General features: G+C 39.9%; 1 protein-coding gene across 1 annotated transcript in view; it reads right to left on the bottom strand.

The window, feature by feature from the left end:
* Nucleotides 1-25,997, bottom strand: part of myo5c (myosin VC) — an 85,924-nt gene extending 59,927 nt beyond the window's left edge. Inside the window, exons 1-6 of the mRNA XM_043677061.1 lie at nucleotides 25,740-25,997; nucleotides 12,272-12,382; nucleotides 5,174-5,345; nucleotides 4,920-5,064; nucleotides 1,208-1,364; nucleotides 81-224 (exon numbers count right to left, since the gene is read on the bottom strand). Of these exons, the coding sequence (XP_043532996.1) occupies nucleotides 81-224; nucleotides 1,208-1,364; nucleotides 4,920-5,064; nucleotides 5,174-5,345; nucleotides 12,272-12,382; nucleotides 25,740-25,766 (756 nt within the window). The 5' untranslated portion in view covers nucleotides 25,767-25,997. The remainder of the gene's footprint in view (nucleotides 1-80; nucleotides 225-1,207; nucleotides 1,365-4,919; nucleotides 5,065-5,173; nucleotides 5,346-12,271; nucleotides 12,383-25,739) is intronic.
* Between the last annotated feature and the right edge of the window lie 372 nt (nucleotides 25,998-26,369).

A 26,369-nucleotide genomic window follows, 5' to 3' on the forward strand; every position in this document is an offset into this window, starting at 1 on the left:
GCTGACTGTAACAGAAGAAGGTCAAGAAATGAACATATTTTAGAACCACAATATTACCCTCTGCTAAATGCAATTCTTACCTGAAACACCACCCTTGATTTTTCCAGTAAGTAAGTTCTCATATTTGCACCAATGATTCGATACTGGTTATTAAAACTGATCTCTGTGTATTTACCAAAACGGCTACTATTGTCATTTCGTGTTGTCTTTGCATTTCCAATAGCCTGGAAACAAAAACAGTGTTACAGCTGTCTGGAGGTAAAACAGAGTACAAGGACAGTGCAATCAAATTACCTACAAATAATTAGCAGTGACATTAACGCTAAAAAATGTTATGGAAATGTTATTTCTCCATTTCATTGAAAGAATGCTCGAGTTACGGGTAAAATTTACAAATGAAAGAATGTCAATTTAACAATTTTCACAGTTGATAAATTCATTTAAATAACTTCAGATTAAAGTTGAATTTAAATCATGCAAAAAGACATCTGTATAATGAAAAGTTGTTTAATTTATATTGGATAAATTTTGAAAATTTAGCAAGAAAAAAGCTACCTTGAATTAAAGTTAGAGAAATATTGCATTGTGAAGATTTTTAACTATAACAGCATATATACAGGGATATTTATCCTATCACTGTCAACTTTAAGCCTAAGTTTCACTACTTTTTTGTAATACAGAACTGTATATCTTGTACATTGACTGTATGATTATTTATCACTATACAGCAAGCAAATAGATAATGCCGACAATTGAAACTAATAGCAATAGCTCTTGATTGTTTAAAAATTAGCCAAACAAAACTTCAGAAGTCGAAATATTACACATTATAAATGGAGGAGATAGCTTAGAATAATTTCAGACCTGTAAGTAACTACAGAATGGGGACGATGGTTATAATTACTTTAAGGAGAATATGAGATGCTGGAGATCAGAGTTGAAAAGTGTGGTGCTGAAAAAGCATAGCAGATCAGGCAGCATCTGAGGAACAGGAGAATCGACATTTCGGGCATACGCCCTTCATTAGGGATTGTTTTTAATCAACCTGATTGGATATGCTATGAAATATTTCAAGACAGATAGAACATGAACTTGGACCTTCTAGTCCAGGCAGATGGTTATATGTTTAAATCTCATAGCCGTGTTTCGAGCATCTTCCCAGGTATCATGTTTCTTAACTATTACAAACTACTTTGCTGCTTCTTACCTCTGTTATAGGATTTGATGCAAGGACTTTATCTTCTACACAAGCCTTGCTACTGGACTTACTAACAGTAGCAAAATACCTCATCGCATATCGAGCAGACACAGTCTTCCCTGCACCCGATTCTCCACTTACAATAATAGACTGGTTTCTATTCTTCCTTCAAAGACAAAGAAAGAAGACATTATACATCAGATCTACAAATAAAACCGCACTTATCTTGATTTCATTTCATTTATTGTCATCACATATATTGAGATACAGGGAATAGTGTTGTTTTAGAGTCATAGAGTCATACAGCAGGAAAACAGATCCTTCGGTCCAACCAGTCCAGGCCAAACATAATCCCACATTAAACTAGTCCCTATAAACCTTTCCCATTCATGTCCTTATCCAAATGTCTTTTAAACATTGTAACTGTACCCACATCCATCACTTCCTCAGGAAGTTCATTCCACATGTGAACCACCTATTGCGTAAAATTTTACTCCTCATGCATTTTTTAAAATCTCTCCCATCTCACCTTAAAAATTCACCCCCTAGTCTTGAAATACCACATCCTAGGGAAAAGACAACTACATTAATCTTATCTAAACCCCTCATTATCTTATAAACTTCTATAAAGGTTGCCTCTCAACCTCCTACATTCCAGTGAAAAACGTCACTGTCTTTCTTTAGAACTTAAACCTTCCATGCCCGGCAACATCCTGATAAATCTCTTCTGAATTCTCTCCAGTTTAATAATATCCTTCCTAGAAGTGTAGTCTACAGGCAGATCATACCATGCTAAAGTTTATTTAAAATAAAAAATAAAAATAAAAACTGCTTCTCTGCTGGTGAAGAGTTTAAAAAGGTTAAGATTGACAAGAAAATAACCTATGACATTGGACCATTAAACTACACCATCAGCAGCATAATTAAAATAATGGTATTTTAATTAGCTTTAAATGCTTATGATTTGAAATAAAAATGGAATCAAATTATTTTTGACTTTGAATCAAATTTTATTCAATAACTGGTATCTTTATTATGAGTATTATTTTATCCCCAAATGGATGGTTTCTGTGCCATGGACCTAGTACGAGATCAACAAACGGTTCCCACAGATTATAATGAAACAAACCACAGATGTTAAATATTCCCTACACATTATCAAAAGACAACATATATCTTGGTACAAACATTTAAACTGGTTTACTTATATTTTAAAACAAACTTAAAAATGTAGCTTGTGGTAAAGTTCATGCAAAAATCCTCTAATTACATACACCTTCCTGTCTATATTATACAGAGTTAGGTACTTCAAATGAATTGATTCATGTCTGTACAAAAACAATGCATGCAGGAGTATAGTGAAATCTTAAAGCATTAGATATGCAGCTAAGGAAACAATATTAACCCTTCTCTCAAACTTCCCAAGCAGAAACTTAATATTCATTGATCTTTTTGCTCCTGACACATTCAATAAATATTTTAGAAAGCTCAGCAACCTGTATGGACCTTTAAACACACAATGTCCAAGATGATTGATTATATCCTGACAAGGGTTGTTTTCATAAGCCCCTTCCTGCAAAATAGAAGATGCCAACTGTAATGTTTAATAACAAGGTCAGCCAGGTAGACGTCATAAAAAATGAGTTCCCTGATTGGACCAAATTAACAGACCCAATCAGGGAGTCCTGACTGACAGATAGATATAAACAGGAGTGGAGTGTCAGAGGTTATTTGACATAGAGCTGGCTCTGTGTAAATAAAGGGTGATTTGGTGATGGGATACCAGCCTTTGTGGAATTATTTCACCAATTTCTTTTAACTGTCTATGCACATAATAATCATTTATCCCTGCTGTTGCCCAGGTCTATCTCAAGATGATTTTTTTTCTGTCTCAATCACAATGCAGCAACAGAAAGATGTCAACAGATTTGAACAACACACCCTGCACTTTTAGCAGAAACTAAACTACACAGTTAACTAAATTACATCCTGACATATTCAACATTTCAACTATTTCATCATTTGAGCTGACCAAACCCCTCAAAACATGTCAAGGGGATAGCCTAGACCCAAACTTTTTTCTTATTTTAAAGTGCCAAGTGTTATGTTCCAGATGCAATTTGATCGCTCAAACTATCAGACCTGAAGCAAAACACACCTTATTCACACACAACAGTTAAACTACAACAAAAGAAAGTATGGAATACCTCGATTTAAAAACTTAACAGAGCAATAGATTATTCAACTACTAAACAGTAACTGTTCCAATATAGTAACATGCTATAAACAGACCCTCGGCAAAGGCAAATTCAGTAAAATAGATAGTCTCACATGCTATTCTAGCAACAGGAAGAGAAACTGTAGCAAAGAGAGAGACGGAGATGTAGCAGCTTTCACAACCCCAACATCAACTGAAAGCTAAACAAACAATTCTGGTTCTATGGGAGCTTGACCCCACCCATTCAGGCTGCTTCTATTGTTCCAACATTTAAAAAAAAAACAAGGCCTTACAAGTGGCTTATTTTACCGGCTTGAAGTAGACTCATCACCACCTCTGTCTCAATGTCTCTTCATAAAAAAAAAGAGGACAAAATACACCTCTTAAAGCCATAATATTATCACACAATGAATAAAAAGAAAGCAAAATTTGAATAAAGAGAGACTAGGTTAAAAATCAACAGGACAATGGTATCTTACAATAAAGGTAGCAGAGTTTTGGATAAGGAGGTAGAAGATGAATGACCAGAGGAGCTGCAAGATAATTGAATCTCGAAGGAATAGGACTTTGGATGAGTGTTTTGGCAGCAGACTGTCTGACCTTAGAGTAAAATTAAGTGGTAGACCGAACTTTCAAAGTGGAGAGGAGACAGAGCCAGAAGCTATGGTTCCACACCTGAAGTACTGTGTGCAGTTTAAGGATATGGGACAGGCCATTTAGGACCATAGATGAGGAAACATGCCTTCATCCAGAGAGGAAAGCCATTCCTGAGGAAGGGCTTTTGCCCGAAACGTAGATTCTCCTGCTCCTTGGATGCTGCCTGACCCGCTGCTCTTTTCCAGCACCACACTCTTGACTCTAATCTCCAGAATCTGCAGTCCTCACTTTCACCCAGAGAATGCTGAGCCTGTCTCAGAAAGTTGTTAAGTCCAAAATATTGAATGTTCAGAATTAGTTGCTTAGTGTTAATGTGACCAAATGGTATGGACAGAAAGCTGAAACAGGGCTACTGAATTAAACGATCAGCCATAATCATATTGAATGGCGGAGCAAGCTTGAAGGTACTTGCAGTTTAAAATTTGAAGGCACAAGTGACTGAAACCTACTGGGATGCTAGATATAGGAACTCTAGAACGAGAATTATATGAATAATATTTTGAATATTGTACCAGTGTGTAATTTGGGTAATATATTTAGCCGTTTTGTTTTGTTTCAATTTATAAATGGAACATTTTGTGGTTAAGTGGATAACATTTCTGCTGAATGTTTAAAAATCTTTGAATTTTTATGATAAGTAGGTATTTTGGTTCATTCTATTTTATCTTAATTTCTTTCATTAACAAAATTCTGTTTTATTGTTACAGCAAATCCTGCAGTATTGTGTGCTTCTGGTTCAGTGAGGGAACACATTGTTAACTCCAAACAGATCAAAATATGATCTATTAAGCCAGTAGTAACTTCAACTGGGACCAGAACAATATTGAATAGGTTGGGAAAACTGACCTGGCCATTTGTTTGTAAGCTTCTTCGGACACAGCAAAGATATGAGGATCCATATCGCCCATATTCTGCCCACTGTACGCATGGATGATGGCATCTCCATAGATTGGTATCTCTTTGTAAGGGTTAATAGCCACAAGAATAATACCTAAAGTTTTAAAAAAAGTCAACAGTTATCATAGTCTAAAATCATCGTGTTAGGCAAATGACAATTTCCAAAAGTGTGTTGTGATATCTGCTGTGGGTTCATTGCATACCACAGTAAGTGTAGATGAGTTTGGAATCCACAAAGCGCACTTTGAGGTTATGCAAAACTGCAGGCTCATGGAGATAGCTGAGTGCCGTGAGGTCATTTTCACCCACCAGTATGTCTGGATTTCGGAGAGGAGGCAGTTGTATCTTAACAGGATCAATTGGATACTCCAATTCCTAAAATGTTCAAATTAAATGAGAAAAACAGAGCATTTGAAACGTACTTTTAAAAAAAATTCAACTATTCAACACTGAAGTCAATTAGGCTACATACAATGGAGGAATCAATACACTGGGAAACTAGTTATTTTGATAGCATACAGTGGCATGTATAGCATTTCTTTATTACCAGACATGGTACCATGTTCTACTTTATCATTAAAGAATGGGAAATTTTTAAACCGTATACGCAGGTGAATGCTGCCTAGTAACAATATTAAGACACCAAAATGTGAGTAAGGCCATATCATTTATTTACTTATTTTTATTCTTTTGCATGGTACAAACTTCCATAAGCAACAATCATATTATAGCAACACCATTCATCTCAGGCCCCAATGTTGTTTGTTAACTACAGCACAATGGGTACATTGGCAAACACACAAGAAAAAGTACTCGGATCGATTTATAAGGCAATGAGTAAGGAAGTAAAATATCTGTTCCTCATTGAATGGAACAGAAATTAGTCTTTACAATTGGTTAATAGGTTACAGAAAAATATTTAAAGTATGTCTGCTGGGCAAATTTAGCAAAACTGGGAGCACCGACATTCAAATTAAATTCAAGCAGTCCATATAACTATAAAGCTAATTCAATTTAATTCAATTCATCTTAGCTTATTCTCTGGGCTGGACAAATTAGAAATTTAAAAAATGTGAACTATGTCTACACCTACATTGTCTTTGTCTATGAATGATTGAAGTTAAATAAAGAAAAGCATGAGGAATAACCTGTTTGACTGCTATTTGTGTATTTACATATTAGTAAAAAAAAATGCATGTAGCTTGAATACTTCACTTATTCTGCCTGGCAAATTAGTAGACTTGGTTTCCACCCTTTCAGTATATTTCAATCAATTTAAAATATAAAATAAACACAGTCAACTGTGCAACGTATCAGAATCTACTGTCCGAAGTATGTAGGTATCATTTAGAAACACTAAACTGATGGAATATGTTGACTCTTTTCTTTAAATGAATGATCAAACATTATTGTAAACATCATAAGCACATGACTTGGCTTTAACAAGTAACGTTCAGGTTTTTGAAGCTTGGATAAATTTCAAAATAATTGGCATTGACCTGTACTCAGCAGAAAGCACCGAATCTTCAGGTGTGCAATTCAAGTTTTCAGCGTGAGAGTTTTAAAATTAAAACTTACAACACACTTCTTCAAAAATAACTTCTCAATACAATTCTATTTGATATTCTAAAATAGGCCATTTCAATTTTATAAACTATTATATAAGTATTGACTGAAACTTAATAAAATTTCTATTCATTTAGTTAAATAAATGACTCAAAAATTGATGGGAAAACTCAATTTGCCTTTTGCTGTAAGATGCAAAAATAATGTACGTTCTGAAGAGACCATGAGCAATAAGATAAGAAAGGTGCTGTCAGCTGATATGCCATAATCATAGACAGATGGTAGCTCTACTGCAGCAAGTGACTCACCTCCTGACTCCCCAAAGTCTTTACAAGTCAAGTGTAGATGGAATATTCTTCACTTGTCTGGATTAATGGAGCTACACCAACACTTAAAAAGCTTGACGTATTCTGGAATAAATCAGTCCTGATCATCACCGCTTCATGGAACTCCTACAACACTGAAAGAGGCCATTCATCCCATTGAGTCTACACCAACTCTCTGAACAGCATCCCATCCTGACCCAGCCCCTACCCTATCCCCATATCACTACACTTACTATGGCCAACTCATCTAGTCTGATGTCGCAGTGACAGTGTTGGACTGGAGTGGACAAAGTTAAAAATCACACAACACCAGATTATAGTTCAACAGGTTGATTTGGAAGAACAAGCTTTCACAGCGCTGCCCCTGGCATGTAGCAACCTGACAAAGGAGCAGTGTTCCAAAAGCTTATGCTTCCAACTAAACCTGTTGGACTATAACCTGGAGTTGTGTGACTTTTAACTTGGTTCTCCTAGCCTGTATATCCCTGGACTACAGGACAATTTAGCATGGCCAATCCAACCAACCTGCACCTCTTTGGATTGTGGGAGGAAACTGGAGCACCTGAAGGAAACCCACGCAGATACTTGGGAGACTGTCTTTGTGGAGTTTGCACAATCACCCAAGGCTGGAATTGAACCCAGGTCCCTGGCACAGTGAGGTAACACTGCTAATCAATGAGCCACCTTCTTAAAAATGTTCACTTCCTCCAATAGTGGTACGTCATGGCTGCAGTGCACTCCAGCAGTGGCTAAACCTATGATCTTTACCATCGAGGAGAACAAGATATCTGGTATATTGAAACACGACCAGCTGCCATTTCCCCTCAAAAGTTGCACCGAATCCTGACTTGGAATAGATTGCTGTAACTATAATGTGTGAATGCATCAAGATCTTGGAACATCCTTCCTAACAGACGTATGGGAGCTCTAACCGCACAAAAACCACAGCAGGCTAGGAAGGCAACTTATCCCTATCTCCCAAAAGCAATTGCTAATGGGTTAAATGCTGATGAGCAATGCTCACATCCCATGAATTAAACGAAAATACCATTGGCTTACTCATGGTCTGAAAGTGGCACACTCGCAAAAATCATAGCATTCTTCCAGTGGAAAGCAGTGTGTCCTGACTCTTTAGGTGGAACAATCTACCAGAGTCAGATTGCTGTCCACATTGCTGTCTAGGGTGGTGAAACTAACATTCAAGATTTGTGCAAATTTTGCACTTTTCAATTCTATCCCTTTAGAACTAAAGCTAATGTGTAGTTTTGTTTGTGGTCTTACTAACCTGCATTGTTACTTTTAGTGAATTTTGCACATGGATCCCACATCACTTTGCACCTCCACTCCATTTGAATTCTTACTTTCCAAATAATAAATTACCACCTAATTTGCCTTAGCAAAATCTTTTCATATTTTCTCATTTCAAATGCTAAGGCCACGTTTAAATAAATATTTGGAAGGGGAGCAATTTTCCCCAGGTTCTCCGAATGCTTGGAGATAGGTGAGATTGGATTTGAAGCTGAAACATCAGTTTAGTCTCATAGATTGGTACAGTACAGTATTGTGCAGGTGCGATGGGCTCAATGGCCTCCATTTGTGACATAATAATTCTGAGATGCTGTGAAAGTCAGGTTTAGCACTAGACAACAATGTAGTGAAGAGTTAGAAGCTTATTCGAAGAACAACTGCCTGGAGAGTGGTTAATAGCTTGATTACCACATAAAATGCCCACCGTCATTTATCGCTAGAAAGGGATTTTAGTGAAGAGTACTTGACTAACGCCCTATCCTAATGGTGACTGGTAAACAAATCATTGTGGAGGGTTGAGCATGAGTTTGGAATATTTGGGTTCATTTGCTGCTGGAGGTTTGAAAAGAAAGGTAAGTCAACTCTGCTTAGTCGAAGTATTTGCATGTCGTGGCTCAGTGGTTAGCACTCTGCCTCACAGCACCAGGGACCTGGGTTCGATTCTATCTTCAGGCAACTGTCTGTGTGGAGTTGTGTGGGTTTCCTCCGGGTGCTCTGGTTTCCCCCCACAGTCCAAAGATGTGCAGGATTGGTGTATTAACCATGGCAAATATGGGGTTACATGGATAGGGTAGAGAGGTGGGTCTGGGTGGGATGCTCTTTTGGACGGTCGTTGTGAACTCAATGGGCTGAATGGCCTGCTTCCACACCGTAGGGATTCTACTGCAGTAGGGATTATACTATTGTTTCCTGAAAGCTATATATACATATATTCATAGGCAGGACCCTTACCTCTGCAACCAGAAAAACAATACACCGTTTCCAATTAAAATGTTCAACCCTTGGGGATGGCTGTTTACTGGTGTCCTCTCCATGGCAGCCACTGTGATCAGAGATTCCACTTGCCAGCTAATCAGCACACTTTTCTCCTCATGAGTGTAAACTGTTTTTCCCTTTCAGATTTAATATTCTTGCATTTGAACTGGTGAGTGCAAAATGGAAAGCTTCAAATGGGTGTCTCTTTGTCCTGCAATTTTCAAGTGCTGGATGACAAAACTACTTTTATCATTATTCTGGAAAATCTCTTCAGTGTTTTGCCTGAAAATGTTGGAGGGGAAAACCTGTCTACTTAGCACTGCTTCTGGTGATATGCATTGAAAAGAATCCATGCAGACCACACAAGTAGCAATCCACAACATGTCTGCAACCAAGGAACCAATGTGAATCTGCATAGTGCCACTTAATACTACATTAATTAATTTCTCAGGTCAAGTGCATAACTGGCCACCTCATAAGGAGTGAGGGAGAAGGAAATGCTTGGTCAATATAGTATTCTGCTTGATCTGGAGGAGGAATGGGCGAAGGCTATGAAAGCTGACAGAGCAACTGCAACTGCAATATGGGACGAGGGCAGGAGGGACAGATAGACATCTTCTCTCTGGATATAAGGTATGCTTCTTCCTCCTGTGGATCTGCTCCATCGGAACCTCCCAACATGTGTCTGGGATCCTGCATGACCTCTCACTCAGTCACAGTTATTCTGAATCATGCTATTGTGAACCAATCAGCAGCCTCCACACCTTGAGGAGAAATGATTGGCTGCAGCCCACATAGCAATGTCATCCCATCCAGGTGCTCAAACCCTGCAGTGCCTGTTTTAGTGCCTGCAGACAAATTCAAATTCTGGTAAGCCGCAATTAGGACCCAAATTGACTGCTCAAACTAGATTTTCACATCTGAGCACCATCTGGCATCTGTTTTCACCAAAACAACTCCAAGTCTCTAGTTAATCTGTTACTTCTGTTTAACTTTTCAATGTTTTAACAACCATCTGTGAGATAAGATTCTAATTTCCTAATTGCTCTAACAATGCCAAAGCAAATTCACTTGTGTTTTTTTTCATGGGGTCGTTTACACGACTACATTTCAAAATAGATTTTTTTTTAACATGAAGCATTTTGAGATGATTTGAGGAGATTGAAAGCACTATTACATGTTCAAACATCTCTGTGGCCTTGTGTACCTCAGTAACCTCCTTCAACTCTTCAATGCTCTGAGATCTCCCTGTTCTACCAGCCCTGGCCCTTTAAGCATTCCCAATTCTTAGTCGTTCCACCAATGATGGCTGTGCCTTCAGCTGCTTTTGTCCTAAGCTCTGGAATTCGTTGCCCCAATCAACCCACCTTTAAAGTTATTGCTTTTTGACCAAACTTTCAGTCATTTAACATTTATGTTCCCTCTAAAGGTTTCCACCACTTCATTAACTTCTGCATGAGGTCCATGTACAGTAGGGGCTTCCAGAACCAGATGTCAATGCATGCGTATGCCAATTGGCGAGTGCATACCCTCCGATGAGCTGCACAGCCGCACTGATCAGAGGGAACATTGGCTAACGTCTGTATGTGACTTGGTGATCATGTTATTCTGATGACACTCCATGAAGTGTCTGGAGTTGTTTTTACAATATTAAAAAGGTGCTATTTAAACATATATTTTCATTACAAAGATGACTGCATGCCCAAATTAATATACCCAGTCTTTTTCATTCTTTCCAGGAACTGAAAAATTGACTGTCTATCGTCAGTACTTACAAGTTAGATCTTGCTTTATGTATTGAAATGTTTCTGAGATTTAATTCCAAATCTTCTGATAAATTCTAAAACCTCATCTAATTCTCCAGCATTCAGTGTGTATGTTTCAGATTTCCAGTATTTTATACAGTCACAGAGATGTACAGCACGGAAACAGACCCTTTGGTCCAACCCGTCCATGCTGACCGGATATCCCAACCCAAACTAGTCCCACCTGCCAGCACCCAGTCCATATCCCTCTAAACCCTTCCTATTCATATACCCATCCAGATGCTTTTTAAAATGTTGCAATTGTACTATCCTCCACCACTTCCTCTGGCAGCTCATTCCATGCACATATCACCCTCTATGTGAAAAAGTTACTTCTACTCTAGTTTGAAATAATTCATACCAAACATTTCAAACGTAGTGCAATTACTTGTCAGTTTGGATTAACACTGCATTCAACATGCTCACAGGACAAAGGGTACACAGTGTACCTGAAATACTTGAAAGAAGCCTGTCAAATACACACAGACCACAACTATAGCATAGAAAACACGCTTACAACCCAGCTTATAGTTTTTGTGTGCGGTCACATTACAAAATATAGTTGGATATCAAATTAAGCAGAGTACCAAACAATGGAGCTATGTATTTATACATCTAAAGTTATTATCGGAGGCCCAGGAAATGGAAAATCAGCTTCCATGAACTTCATAACATAAAACTAACCTTACATTTTCTGTATCTGGGAATGGTGCTAGCTGCGGCCAACAACAGGCTGAAATCATTTACATAAAAAGGAACATTTCTTTTATTAGCAGCAATGCAAATTGTCACAATTCTAATGTAAGCACAGCCAGGATAGCAAAAAAAAAGCTTTCAGTAACAAAACACTTGAATTTTAGAAATTGCTGCAGTGAAGGAACTTGCAAATACCAAACAACATGATGATGGCCAAGCAGTTTGTTTTTTTGTGACATTGATTAAGATATAGATTTTGGGCAGAATGCTGGAAATGACACTCCTACTCTTTTTTTTTAAGAACAAGGTCCCAAAGTACTTTCATGCTACCTGAAAGGGCAGATAAGATTACTGTTTAGCATCTCATTCAAAAGACTGCATATCCTACATTGCAGAACTTCCTTAGTTCTGCACTGGACTGTCAGTTTTTATTTGTATGTTGACATCCTGGAATGAGGTTTGAACCCACCACAACTCTGTAACTCAGCAGCAGGATTGTTAGCAGCCCTTTGCTGTACAACACAATGCAAACCTAAAATTCAGTTAAATGATTTTGCAAATGAAATAAAAAGTGTGCATGGAACAAAATCAATCACATTTATCTTAAAGTCTTTTGTCAACTTACAGTGCCATCTTCTAACTGCAGAAATAGTACATCTGATCCTTTCTTATAGTCCTTAGTAATCTCAGCTGATTGCCAGACTTCATCAGGGTCAGGGATCCAAACACTATTATACTGTAAAACAAAAAGGAAATCATCACATTTTCTATTAATGCAAAGAGAGGCTCTCAGCCTTCCATATTCTTCTACGTCTGCCCTTTCAATTACTATGTTAAAGATACTTTACAATTATAAATTATTGCTAGTGTTTCCTCTTTCAGTCTGCCAAGCAATCAACTAAAAAGGGTGCGGAGAATGGGACATATACCAGTACTATAGGTAGTGGAGAATTTTTTCAAGAGATCATTAATGTGAGTGTCTGCAATAAATTTATCCCCAAAGGGTGAAGTGAGCTTTTATTCCCCTGTGCATCTTAAAACAAATGAAAACATTCCTTTCCAAGCATCTGCTGGATTTAGACAGCTTTATTGCAAAACTGCCCAACAGTACTGGCTAAATTCAGCGGTATATACTCCAGCTCTGTAATCTAAAATGATACTATTACCTCTGAACTTTATATAGTGTATCTGTAAAGCTACTCACTTGACAGACAATTTATAATATTCATTCCAAATTGTCTCCTACCACGTTAGGAAACACCCTTACACGTATCTGTCTATGTGTGTGCATGGTTTCGCTCCCAAGTTGTAAATGTTTATTGTTAGGACGGCACAAGCCTAACTTTAAATAATGCTATTAAAAATTTCTCAAAACTAGTTTACATTAGATTAGATTAGATTACTTACAGTGTGGAAACAGGCCCTTCGGCCCAACAAGTCCACACCGACCCGCCGAAGCGCAACCCACCCATACCCCTACATTTACCCCTTATTACCTAACACTAAGGGCAATTTAGCATGGCCAATTCACCTAACCTGCACATCTTTGGACTGTGGGAGGAAACCGGAGCACCCAGAGGAAACCCACGCAGACACGGGGAGAACGTGCAAACTCCACACAGTCAGTCGCCTGAGTCGGGAATTGAACCCGGGTCTCTGGCGCTGTGAGGCAGCAGTGCTAACCACTGTGCCACCGTGCCGCCCACATCTTTTGAGACTTCTGACTGGATGTGGCCCAAAACGTTTTGCTTTAGTGCAATTACACTCTCCAAACATGTAGCCTCTACCACCTCCCAGGAAGAATAAAGACAGTCCAAACTGGGAACCCCATCATTGGAAAGCTCCCCTCCAAGCCTCACATCACAGAAATGTAATTGTGCAGAATGAGGCCATTCAGCCCATCAGCTCTGCAGATGAACACCATGACTTAGTGCCATTCTCCTGTCTTTTCCCTGTAACCTGCCCATTAAATGATTGCTGAAAAAGAGACAATGTCTCTATTGAACCTGTCTCCATCACATTTCCAAGCAGTACATTTCCTATCCAAAATACTGGCTGACAGAAAACAAAACCTTTTCTCACCTTTTGTTTCTTTTGAAAACCATTTAAAAATCTTTAAATCATTGACTCCAGTTTTACTCGGGCTCCTTGATGCCACACTCCATCAAATGTTATCTTGACATCAAGAGTAACTATCCTCACTTCCCCTGAATCAGCTCCTTTGCCCATATTTGGACAAAAGATGTAATGATTGATTGGGCTGGCAGAACACAAGCTGAGCATCAGTGAGTAGCTATTCTGAATCAAGTGCTGTTTGATACCACTGTCAATAATGTCTTTGATCAATTTGCTAATGATTGAGAGTAGACTTATGGGGCAGTAACTGGCCAACTAGGATTTATCCAGATTTTTGTGGACAGGACATACCTGGGCAAATTTCCACATTGCAGGTAGATGCCAGTGTTGTAACTACAATGGGAGGGGGCAGTTCGTTTTAGAAATGCCTGTTGCTCTTCAATTACTCTTCAATGAACCACGGGTAACTTCCTTACTTATTGGCAATGGTAGAGTGGCACATCCACCAGGTCACGAGGTTATGGATGATGGGAAATACAGTTCTGCCGCCACAGCCGAAGATCCACAGGGCCTGACCAATGGCCAGATGTCAGGTCTGTTTGACATCCAGCCTATTCAACACAATGGTAATGGCCCAAAACACCATGGAGGGTATCATACTGTCAGTAAATGTGTGGTTATCCACTTTGGTGGCAAGAACAGGAAGGCAGATTACTATCTAAATGGAGTCAAGTTAGGTAAAGGGGCAGTACAACGAGATCTAGGTGTTCTTGTACATCAGACAATGAATGCAAGCATGCAGGTACAGCAGGCAGTGAAAAAAGCTAATGGCATGCTGGCCTTCACATCAAGAGGAATTGAGTATAGGAGCAAAGAGGTCCTTCTGCAGCTGTACAGGACCCTGGTGAGAACGCACCTGGAGTATTGTGTGCAGTTTTGGTCTCAAAATTTGAGGAAGGACATTCTGGCTATTGAGGGAGTGCAGTGTAGGTTTACAAGGTCAATTCCCAGAATGGCGGGACTATCACATGTTAAAAGATTGGAGTGACTGGACTTGTATACACTAATGTTTAGAAGGACAAGTGGGATCTGATTGAGACATATAAGATTATTAAAGGATTGGACACTCTGGAGGCAGGAAGCATGTTTTTGCTGATGGGTGAGTCCAGAACCAGAGGACACAGCTTAAAAATAAGGGGTAGGCCATTGAGAACAGAGTTGAGGAGAAACCTCTTCACCCAGAGAGTGGTGGGTGTATGGAACATTCTGCCCCAGAAGGCAATGGAGGCCAAGTCTCTGGATACTTTCAAGAAAGAGATGGATAAAGCTCTTAAAGATAGTGGAATCAAGGATTATGGGGATAAGGCAGGAACAGGATACTGATTGTGGATGATCAGCCATGATCATAATGAATGGTGGTGCTGGCTTGAAGGGCTGAATGGCCTACTCCTGCTCCTATTGTCTATTGTTTACTTGTAGCTTTGATTTGAAGCACACTTAAAGCTATTTTGTATTGGTACAAAAGTTCAGGTGTAAAGGAAGTCTAACGCAACCAAGCCATATTGAAAATGTGTTCCTTGTGGACTCCCAGTAAGAAGTGGATCTGGATATTTAATCCAAACAGAGCAATTTGCCTTTTGAGTGATCTGGTTACTCCTCCATTTTTTACCAAGTTTACTGTATACACCTTTTATAAACAGGCATATTGTTTTCTTGCTGAAACCAGGTGGTTAACTCCCTCCAATGCCAGCCTGTTCTATTCCGAATGTGGGTGCTCCTTAAAATTGACTTATCACTTATCTTTGACTTATCTGCATTATCTGCATTATCACTTCCTCTTCTCACCTCTGTAAGGATGACCTGTTTTATGGATTTAGACAATGCTCTTATGGAGATCTAGTTTTCCTGTTATTCCTAAAACCCTGCGGGAAACAAAGGTTATGCCACTTGACTGGGTATTTGAAATGCACTCGATTAATCCAGGAGTTCAGTTATCTTTCAGGTCCTCCCTGATTTTCTCTTTTAATATTACTTATCCTTACTGGTCCTCTTTAAGAATGGGGCATGGCATCATCTACCAACAGCCCATCACAGTCAGACTATTCCAAAAATGTAACAAAAACAGAAATAGCTGGAAATGCTCAGCAGGTCTGACAGCATCTGTGGAGAGAAATCAGGGTTAACGTTTCAGGTCCAGTGACCCTTCCTCAGAACAGCATCCACAGTTATTTCAGATTTTAATTTGCAATGTAACCTCAGTTACAGTACATTTCCATTTTTAATCACTCACTTCTTCAGTAAAAAAAATCTCACTTTATTTTACTTTAACATTACAATGTCAGAGATGAAACAATATGTCTCAATATAATTACCGGATTCAATGTATTGATTGATTAGCATGTAGTAAAACAAATCTTTCAATTATAGTGTTGTGTACTGTTATTATAAGCCGACATGATAATAAAAAAAATCAGCTCAGAATATTTAGTCATTGCTAATTGCTATTAACTTCAATTGCTGTGGTTTTTAACCAATAAATCAGAGACTTTAAAAGTTGTTAACTAGTCACTCTGTGCGTCTGCAAGCGAATGAAAGATCTTGAGAAAAGACTGAGGAGCAGCAAGTCCTGACAAGTCAAAAGGATCATCTCAGTGAACCCTACGGACAGAAACCATTGAATTGCTTTCACAGTTTTTCTCTCCATCCCTAGTACCAGTGTGTGTGTGTGTGTGTGTGTGTGTGTGTGTGTGTGTGTGTGTGTGTTTGTACACATGTGCATGTAGGGGGATTTTTTAAAGGTAATAGGGTTATACATTGACAGTTCATAACTCTTTACCTGTAGCTTAAATCTATTTGTACTAAATAGTAATTTTTGTTGAGAATAGGAAATTGGTCCTTGCTGTCTGTCACCCAGGATCTTGAAGATACGGAAATTGAGGAATTTTGTGCACTGTTTTAAAATTTTTAATTCTTGTGACAATTCCTGGAATAGTGGGGCTTGAATTTATTACACTATCCTAGTCAGGTGTTACATTGTCACAGCCTTAAATCCTCAATGGCACTGATTGGGAGAGAGGAAGGACGGACAGTTTTCTTGACTCGCCTTCGAGGAGTAGTTTCTGACTTGCTGCACTCTTGGTGAGTTGATGACCTTTCCAGATATTTCAGTTAGACTATGGTCATATCCACTCACCTTTTGACATTGGAGATTCTCTTGTGTGACATGAGCCACTGAGAAAGTGAGGACTGTAGATCAGATTCGCAAAGTAGGAGAATCGACCTTTCGGACATAAGCCCTTAATCAGGAATGTGGGGGTGGTGGGGGGGGGGGTAGGAAGTGCTTATGCCTGAAACATCGATTCTCCTGCTCTTTGGACGCTATCTGACCTGCTGTGCTTTTCTAGTGCCACACTTTTCGATTGGTACATGTGTCTGACAACTTTAACTGTGTAATAAACAACAACTAACTTACCATTGTACAAAACATCTTTCAGCTTTTTGACCATTAGAATACTCTTAGGACAGCAATTACTTCATTAAGGGTATTTAGTTTATTGTTCTCAATTGATTTAAGAGTTAATAAGTATTTGGAGGAGTGATAAAATTAAGCATTTGGTCTAAATTTTGTTTCACATGTTGATGAAAACTTATGTCATGCAGCTGATCACATGTTTAAAGAGCACAATTAATATCAAATTCAATACACAAAATTAAATAAATTATGCAACTGACTTCAATAGGATAAACATAATGCACATTCTAAATGGTACCACTCCAGACCCTGTATCTTCAAAGAATATTTTCTAGAAATCAACACAATAATGCACAGCATTCAAACATCTAAAGTGTCCCAGACAATAAATTATTTTTGTAGTTAGTGATTGTTGTCATAGAGTCAAACTATAAAGTAGCAACTAAAACTTAAACTTGCATTAACAGGCAAGATTGTTATGACGTAGCCAGTTGTACATTGTAGACTGATTTTACAACCCGGACCATCATGGAAGTCATTTAACTTTAATGTTCACTTATTGCTATGGCAACTACTTGCCTTTTATTCAAATAAAAGGAGATAGGAACAATAATGAGAGAAATGGCAGCTGTTCACTGGCCTTTACACTTAGTTTAAGAATTAAAGCAGATATTATTATGTACACGAGGCAGCAGCTTATACTTCATTTTAACTGTTTATTATACTCACGGAAACCACTCGGGAAATTGTAAAACAAACTTCTAAATTTTTTGTAAGCTTTAAACGTTTAAGTCACTATCGAGGCATTAAAAGCAAGACGTCCTAAAGTGTTACTAGATTTTAAAATGACATGTTTTGCACCAAAATGATCTCAAAATTCAATTATTTTTCAAAAACAGCTACAGTTATTTTAAGATTAAGCAATAAGAAGTCCCTTCAAGTCCAGGAAAGAAAGTACATTGTTGTGTAAGCATTCTACTTTTTAAAACCACAGTTGCATTTTTTTTCAACCATTTTCTTTAAACTTGTTACTATCTCACAGCATTTGTTGTGGTGATGGATGTGTAGCCTTATAATGACTGCAGCGTTACATCATCTAACACATTTTTTTAATGTCGCTTGTCACCTGGAGGTCATGCTTGAAAATCTCTCTCATCCAGTAACTGTCTCTTTCCTATTCCTTAATCCTGTCAGGTTATGTCTTTGAACACAATTGTCTAATTTCAATGTCTACAAGAGGTTAAGTGAAAGCTGTAATTCAGGAGGGATTTGGAGCTAATAAGATCACTGTACAACCTTGTTGTGTTTAATATAGAAAAGCTTCTGAGGATACTTTATGGAGGTCTAATCGGAAATAAACTAACATCGACCCAAGAATGAGATATTGGGACAATTGGCCAAAGGTTGTATCAAATGATGGCTTTTCAGGATGGTCTAAAAGGAGAGAGGGGCAACAAGCCAAGAGTGGAGGGACATAACTTTTGGAGCAAGCCCAGGTGTTGAAAGACACCGTAGCCAAGGGTGGAGTGAAGAGGAAAGGCGGTTAGAGTGAAATGCATAAAAGGCCAATGACAGAGAAGCAGGGAGTTATGTGGTGGTGCTATAGGACTGGAAAAAGTGGCAGGGACAGTGGAGGGTGAAGCAATGAAGAGATTTGAATCGAGAAATTGTAATGGGATATACAGAGAGTAGGGAACAACATTTCAACTCCCCCTCCCACTCTGCGGAGGACATGGAGGTGCTGGGCCTCCTCCATCGCCGCTCCCTCACCACCAGACGCATGGAGGAAGAACCCCTCATCTTCCGCCTCGGAACACTTCAACCCCAGGGCATCAATGTGGATTTCAACAGTTTCCTCATTTCCCCTTCCCCCACCTCATCCTAGCTGATGAAGGGCTTTTGCCCGAAACGTCGATTTTGCCTGTCCTCGGATGCTGCCTGAATTGCTGTGCTCTTCCAGCACCACTGATCCAGAATCTGGTTTCCAGCATCTGCAGTCATTGTTTTTACCTCTGAGTAAAACAAAGTCAGCCAGCAATCATGACAGAGTTAGGGCACGGAGAGTAGAGTTTAAGGAGCTGAACTTCACAGAGAGTGCAGTATGGCAGGCCACCCAAGCAAGCGACCAAAATTATGGATATGGGGAAGTATGTAAGTTAGCCCACTCAGCCGGAAGGTTTGTTTTCAGACATTTTATCACCATACTGGGTAACATCAACATTGAGAGTCTCCAGGTGCAGCGCTGGTGGTATGACCCGCCTCTCTATTTATAGGTCTTGGTTTCTTAAGGTGGGTGATGTCATTTCCGGTCCTGTTTTTCAAGGCAAGGTAGATAGGACCTAAATCGATGTGTTTATTGATGGAGTTATGGTTAGAATGCCATCTCTCTAAGAATTCTCGTATGTGTCTTTGTTTCGCCTGTCCTAGAATGTGTTTGTTGTCACAGTCAAAGTGGTGTCCTGCTTTGTCTGTGTGTATTGAAACGAGTGAGAGTGGGCCATGTTTTGGTGGCTAGTTGGTGTTCATGTATCCTGGTGGCAAGCTTCCTGCTAGTTTGTCCAATGTAGCGTTTTTACAGGTCTTGCATGCTATCTTGTAAATGACGTTAGTTTTGTTGGTAGTGTCTAATGGATCCTTTAGGTTCATTAGTTGTTGTTGAAAGGTGTTGGTAGGTTTGTGGGCGATGATGATGCCAAGGGGTCTGAGTAATCTGAAAGTCATTTCTGATATGTCTTTGCTGCAAGGTAATGTGGCTATTGTTTTTGGTTGTGTTGTGTCTGCTTGTTTGTGTTTGTTTCTACCCACCAACACACTTAAACAGCGACTAATGAACTCAGATCAACGTTGAACTACATGCAACAGTTAGGTTCAGCCAGAGAATGGTTGGGAAAAAGGAATGGGTTGCATAAGGAGCAAGGTCATGGAATTTATAATGGAGAAGGCAGGTGGCACAGTTTAACTGCGGGAAATGGATGCTCAAAGACTGAACATCAAATAAGCAACCAGACAAAGCAGAGGGGATGAAGGACTCCATGCAATTGGTGGGAAGTACTGTCAGGTGTTGTCATTGTATGTGAAACAGCAATAGCAATAGCAGCAAATGATGCTGTGAACGAACATGATGTAGATGAAGAAGAACAGAATTCCAAGGGCAGATACATCCTTGGATGACTCTGTAGATAAAAGTTCAAGGATCGGAAGAGAACCATGAAAATGCTCTGCCTACAATCAGGCAGGTGCACTGAGCTAGATAATGGAGGACAGGATGGTCAGTGTCATAGGCTGAAAAGAAGTCAAGGACAAATAACTTTGCACAATCACAGAGGATTTCATTGATGATGTATTGGAGACAATTAATACCGTTGATCCACAATGAAGGGAACATATTAAAGATGTTCCAGAGGTAACCTATTGTCGTTGCTGAGATTTAACCCTGACAGGTTATTCATGTTGTGAGAGTTACATGACTGTCATAACTACAGCCAATATGCTACAATAAATTCCTTCTTTAAGAAAGGGGCAGAAACTGTGAATGATGTGTTTTTGGCAGTATACCCAAAAGCATGACAACTAGGAGAATCCAGCAAAACCTAAATTGGGCATCGAATCTTCTTTCAATAATGTAAATGAGCTTCCACCATTCATTACACCTCAATCTTTGCTTTTCAAATGGGTCAAATTCGATCCTGTCTTATGATTTGAAGGGAGAGGGGGAAGTACGAAGAGAATGGGGCCAATGAATGGCACTCTCCTCCATCCAACCCTACAATGATTGAACTGACAAAGGTTCTCTCATTTTGTTGGCTATAGGAACTGCTGAAGATTCCTAAACAGTATCCGTTTCACTCAGCACCATCCAAATGAGAAAAGGGGGTCCTAAGTCTGCCCTTATTCACTCAGATTAGTAAACGGTGCAAACCTGTTTTAGCTTGCTGTCCTTTTAATTTGAGATCAAAGGACTTTTCAGCCACCTGAGGGGTGGGAGATGCGTTTTCAGATTATCCTGTTCAAAGATGTTACTACATAGCTCTGGAGCAGGTAGGAACTGAACCCAAGCCTCCTAGATCAGATGTAGGCACACTACCACTATGCTATCCGAACCCAGAGGACATGGGAGACAGAATCATGAAACAATGAATGCAACATAGAATTTCATAGAATCCCTACAGCGTGGAAACAGGCCATTTGGCCCAACAGGTCCACACCAACCCTCCGAAGAATAACCCACCCAGATCCATTCCCCTACTCCACATTTCTCCTGTCTAATACACCTAACCCACACATCTCTGAACACAATGGACAATTTAACATGGCTAATTCACCTAATCGGCACATCTTTGGATTGTGGGATGATACCAGAGCACCCAGAGGAAACCCACACAGACACGGGAAGAATGTGCAAACTCCACACACTGTTGCCTGAGGCTGGAATTGAACCCGGATCCCTGGTGCTGTGAGTCAGCAGTGCTAACTATTGTTCTGCCCCTATAGTGGTCCAATTGATCCCCAAGGATTCTTTAAAACAATTTCTTGTTGAGTAACCAATGTTAGGAAGATAAATGAATTTGAAATTAATTCTGCACCCACTTAGCCATAGAGATGTGTAGCATGTAAACAGACCCTTTGGTCCAACTTGTCCATGCCAACCAGATAGCCTAATCTAATCTAGTGCTATTTGTAGCACTTAGTCCATATCCCTCTAAATCCTTCAGGATTTCCCAAGCACAAATTGGTCAACCTTCTCATCCCACACCAGCACCACCGCTACTTCCTACCCACCTCTTCTAATTAATATTGAAGCCAGAATGTTTATTGGACTTGTGCAGTGTTACAGACCATAAATGGCTAAACAACAGCAATGATTAATTATGCAGCCACAAAATAATTACTCTCAATGAGAAGAGCAGACAAGGGAGGGGCACTTGGCAACGAAGCTTGGAAGCAACTGAATTGCAATAGAGATCCATAGGGAGTGTGCTTCACAGACAATAAAGAAGTGAGTCAAACGCACATAGCATAGAAAAAAAAGTGGGCCAAGAATTCTTTTTTTCCCTGAAATAGCAATTCAAGTGAAAACTAAAAAAAAACACAATGGAAAGGAAAGACTGAAAACTTACCTTTTCTTAAAAACATTATTCTAAAGTTCAAAGTCCAGGCTATGCCATATCAAGTATCTCAAATATTATTACTTCTTGTTCCAAATAAATGTGAAGTCACCAAGCAGGTACCCCTCCCTGCCAGGCTATTCTGTTGATGCATAAATTATGGGCAACACTCAGAAACAGCTCCCTTACACACAGCTGGCCTGTCAACTTTAGGATGCTATTGTCAAAGTAGAATGTTAAAGGCTGCTTTGTCCATTACTTGCAGACAGTTTTTTTTTAAAAGATATTTTCAGATCTACATGTTCAAAGATGTTATTATTGCACATCCCTGGAGTAGGTGGGACTTGAACTTGGGACTCAGTTGACAGAGGTAGTGATACTACCACCAGAACACAAGGGCCTCTCAGACAGTGTTCATACCATTGACAAGGGCACTTCTGAAAATTAATGACTTGACTAGTGCCTTAGATGATAGAGCGTATCCACATCATCTTTTTTCATCTCTCCTGTTGTGATACCATTCATTGATCTATGGGAAGAAGGCGAATAATCAATATATTATACTTCTTATTCTGTGGCAGTCCCACAGTACTGAACCCTGTTGCACATCTCAATATAGCGGCCAACTGTTCAAATATGAGGCTTAATTGTATTTTTCAAAAGGGGACAAGAAAACCAAAACTCAAAATTAGGAAAATTTAGTTTCTAATGTTGCCAGCACAAAGGAAGATGATTGTCCTTACTGGAGGTCAATCATCTTAGTTTCAGAACAGCACGGCAGGAGTCCCTCAAGACGCTGTCCATCTTCACCTTCTGTGGTATCTTCTTGAACCACATCATCATCAGGTCAGACATCATCAACAAACAGCCAATGTTCTTTTGCATCTCCTTCGATACTCAGTCAGTATTTGCCAACATGCATCAAGACCTGGACAATTCTCAGGCTTGTGCTGCATTCATGCCACACAAATGCCTGGTACGACCAGAGAATCTAACCATTTCCTCTTAATGGCCAATGGTATTACTGTCACTGAACCTCCATTTGTCAACATTCAAGTTGTTACCATTGATCAGAAACATAAATGAACCAGCCATGTCAATACTGAGGATGCAAGAGCAGGTCAGAGGCTGGGATTTCTGAGGCAAGTCAGCCATCTCCTGAATCCACAAAGATAGAAGTCAGGAGGGTGATGGAATGCCCTCAATTTGCCTGCATGAGTGCGGCTCGAACTACACTAAAGAAGCCTGGCTGATCAGTATACCATTCACAGCCGTAAACATTCACTTCCTCCACTATTGATGCACAATGGCAGCAGTGTGAACCAATACATAATGTACTCCAGCAACTCTGAGTCATCTTCAACACTATCTTCCAAAGCTATGATCCCGGTCACTTAGAAGGGACAAGTGCTACCAATGCATTACATGTGGAGATCCCCTCTAAGATGTTCATCATCCTGGCTTGGAGTTCTATCACATCAAAGGAATGGTCACTGGGTCAAAGTTCTGGAACCCCCTCTCTCAAAGCACTGTTATATTGTGCTCCATGATTGCTTTTGGGGAATAGAGTCTCATACCCCACCTTGTTTTTTTCCACTATTTGTGTTGCTAAAACACCAACCCTCCAAAAAGTAATTCACCCAGACCCATTTCCCTAACACTATGGGCAATTCACCTGACCTGCACATCTTTGGACTGTGGGAGGAACCCGGAGCACCCGGAGGAAACCCACGCAGACATGGGGAGAATGTGCAAACTCCATACAGACAGTTGCCCAAGGCTGGAATTGAACCTTGGACCCTGGTGCTGAGGCAGCAGTGCTAACCACTGTGCCACCGTGCTGCCCATCCAAGTTTCTGAATAGGTTCAAAAATTAATCAAAAAAGGGCATGCAAAGTGGTGAAAATGATGTTTGTTTTGACACAGTTTTGGTCAGAACCCACCTGGAGTTCTCTCACTAGGTTTAATCAGGAAACTACAAAAGAAAAATTGCTTTGGAGTGGGCAATGGTGCAGATTCATTAGAAATATAGCAGGGCTGAAAGGGTTAAATTGAGGCCAGGTTAGAAAAAAATTGATCTGAATTTCCCTTGAATTTAAAAGTTTGAGGGTGATTAAAATTTTAAATGATTCAATAAGGTAGATGCAAATCAAAATTCTCCTCTGCTAAGGTGATATCACCTGAAAATTAGAGTATGGTCATGAGGAGGGAAATAAAGCAGGTTTGTTTCACAAAAAAGCAATACAATCCTGGAAATTTCTTCCTCAACAATCTCTAATGTTAGGGCAATTGGAACTTTGAAGACAGAAATAGGTTAAGACTTTTGTTGTGTTGAGGTAAATGAGATTCAAGTACAGACCAAGGACACACTTTCCTCATTCCTGAAGAAGGGCTTATGCCCGAAACGTCGATTCTCCTGTTCCTTGGATGCTGCCTGACCTGCTGCGCTTTTCCAGCAACACATTTTCAGCTCAAGTACAGATCAGCCATCATCTCTCTGAATGATGGAGCAGACTGAGGATCTGAATGGCCTACTCCTATTGGTCTGTCACAATGTGTTATTGTGGCCATTCACCCCATCATATCTGCACTGGCTCTCTGAGCATTTTAACTTAGTGCCAAACTATGTCAGTCAAATTTATCGATGTAATTACAAAATACATTACATAGTCAAACTATACAGGACCCCAGAAAGTTGGCATACAGAAGGTTGCACCTGGTACATTGCTTGTGGCAGGTGCCAGACAGTTTCAGAGTAATCACAAAAACAGGACTTTTCAACATTCGGGGCAGTCTCCTCTCTGCCTTTGAAATTTCAGAGGATCAGCGTTCAATGAATTCTGGGCAAGTGTACACAGCCAGATCCTGTTACTGCCTCCAGGTGAGGTCACCTTTCTGAACAATGTACAACTTTCTTCCTGCTGTCCAAATCAACTCAAACTCCAAACGGCTCAGAACCCACGTGAGAAAGCTGGTAGATCTGCCCATCACGACCGGAGAGAACCCAATGACATTAGGCAACGCTGTCACACCGCCTCAGTGATAAAAGCGGTTCCATATGGTCTCTGCTGTGGAACAAAGACACAAATTGCCGGAGAAACTCAGCAGGTCCGGCAGTATCTAATGGAGAGAGAAACGGAGTTAACGTTTCGAGTCCAACTTCATCAGAACCCTGCTGAGTTTCTCCAGCAATTTCTGTTTTTGTCCCAGCAGCCGCAGTTGTTGTTTTGTTTTGCTTATAGGCGTTTCACAGCGACAACTTTATACACAATGCTGTAATTCACCGAACAGCAAATTCGCCAGAGTTTCTTAAAGTCACGAACACCTGCAGAGAATATAGTCCTTTTACAGGTTCGGCGGAGGGTACGCGGAATAGATTGGTGCATTTGATGCTGCCAGCAACGCTCGGCTTCGGAGAGTTAAATAAGTTACTGAGTTACCTTGGTGTACAGTTCTGCCACCGCCATAGGGAAGTGTCGTCTCAGTAATTGCCAGAGTTAGCGTGCACTGCAGTTCCTCATGGCTGGAGCAATAAGCTTGTTGCAATTGCTTTCTGTCCTCTCTTATTCACTCCCTACGTCCCTCTGCCTCTCTCATTCACTCACTGCCTGCCGCTCTCTCAGCGCGACCCGCCTGCTATACCCACACACCAGGTAGACTTTGCACCTTCTGTCTCTCTTCACCCCCACCTCGTGACAAGGGAGTGTCCGAAACTAAATCCCTAGGCAGTCAGCTGGAAGAATCACTCAATCTTTAACTTCTCCGCATTCCATGTACCACAATGATATTTGTAAGCGTTTAGCATCGTTTCCAAATGTTAGTACATCCCTTCTTTCAATACCAGTTACAGTGTGCAACGTGAGCAAAGTTTTCTGAGAAATCTCCCAGCCCCAAAACAAATAAATGATCCAGGGATTGTTTAAATCCTGCAGAAGTTCGTCAAATCTGCAAAGAATAAAGAAATATAGGTTCATAAAATATAATTAGATTACATTACAGTGTGGAAACAGGCCCTTGGCCCAACAAGTCCACACCGACCCAAAACCCACCCATACCCCTACATTTACCCC

This window comes from Chiloscyllium plagiosum, chromosome 36 (assembly GCF_004010195.1).
Source record: "Chiloscyllium plagiosum isolate BGI_BamShark_2017 chromosome 36, ASM401019v2, whole genome shotgun sequence".
NCBI classification, from domain to species: domain Eukaryota; kingdom Metazoa; phylum Chordata; class Chondrichthyes; order Orectolobiformes; family Hemiscylliidae; genus Chiloscyllium; species Chiloscyllium plagiosum.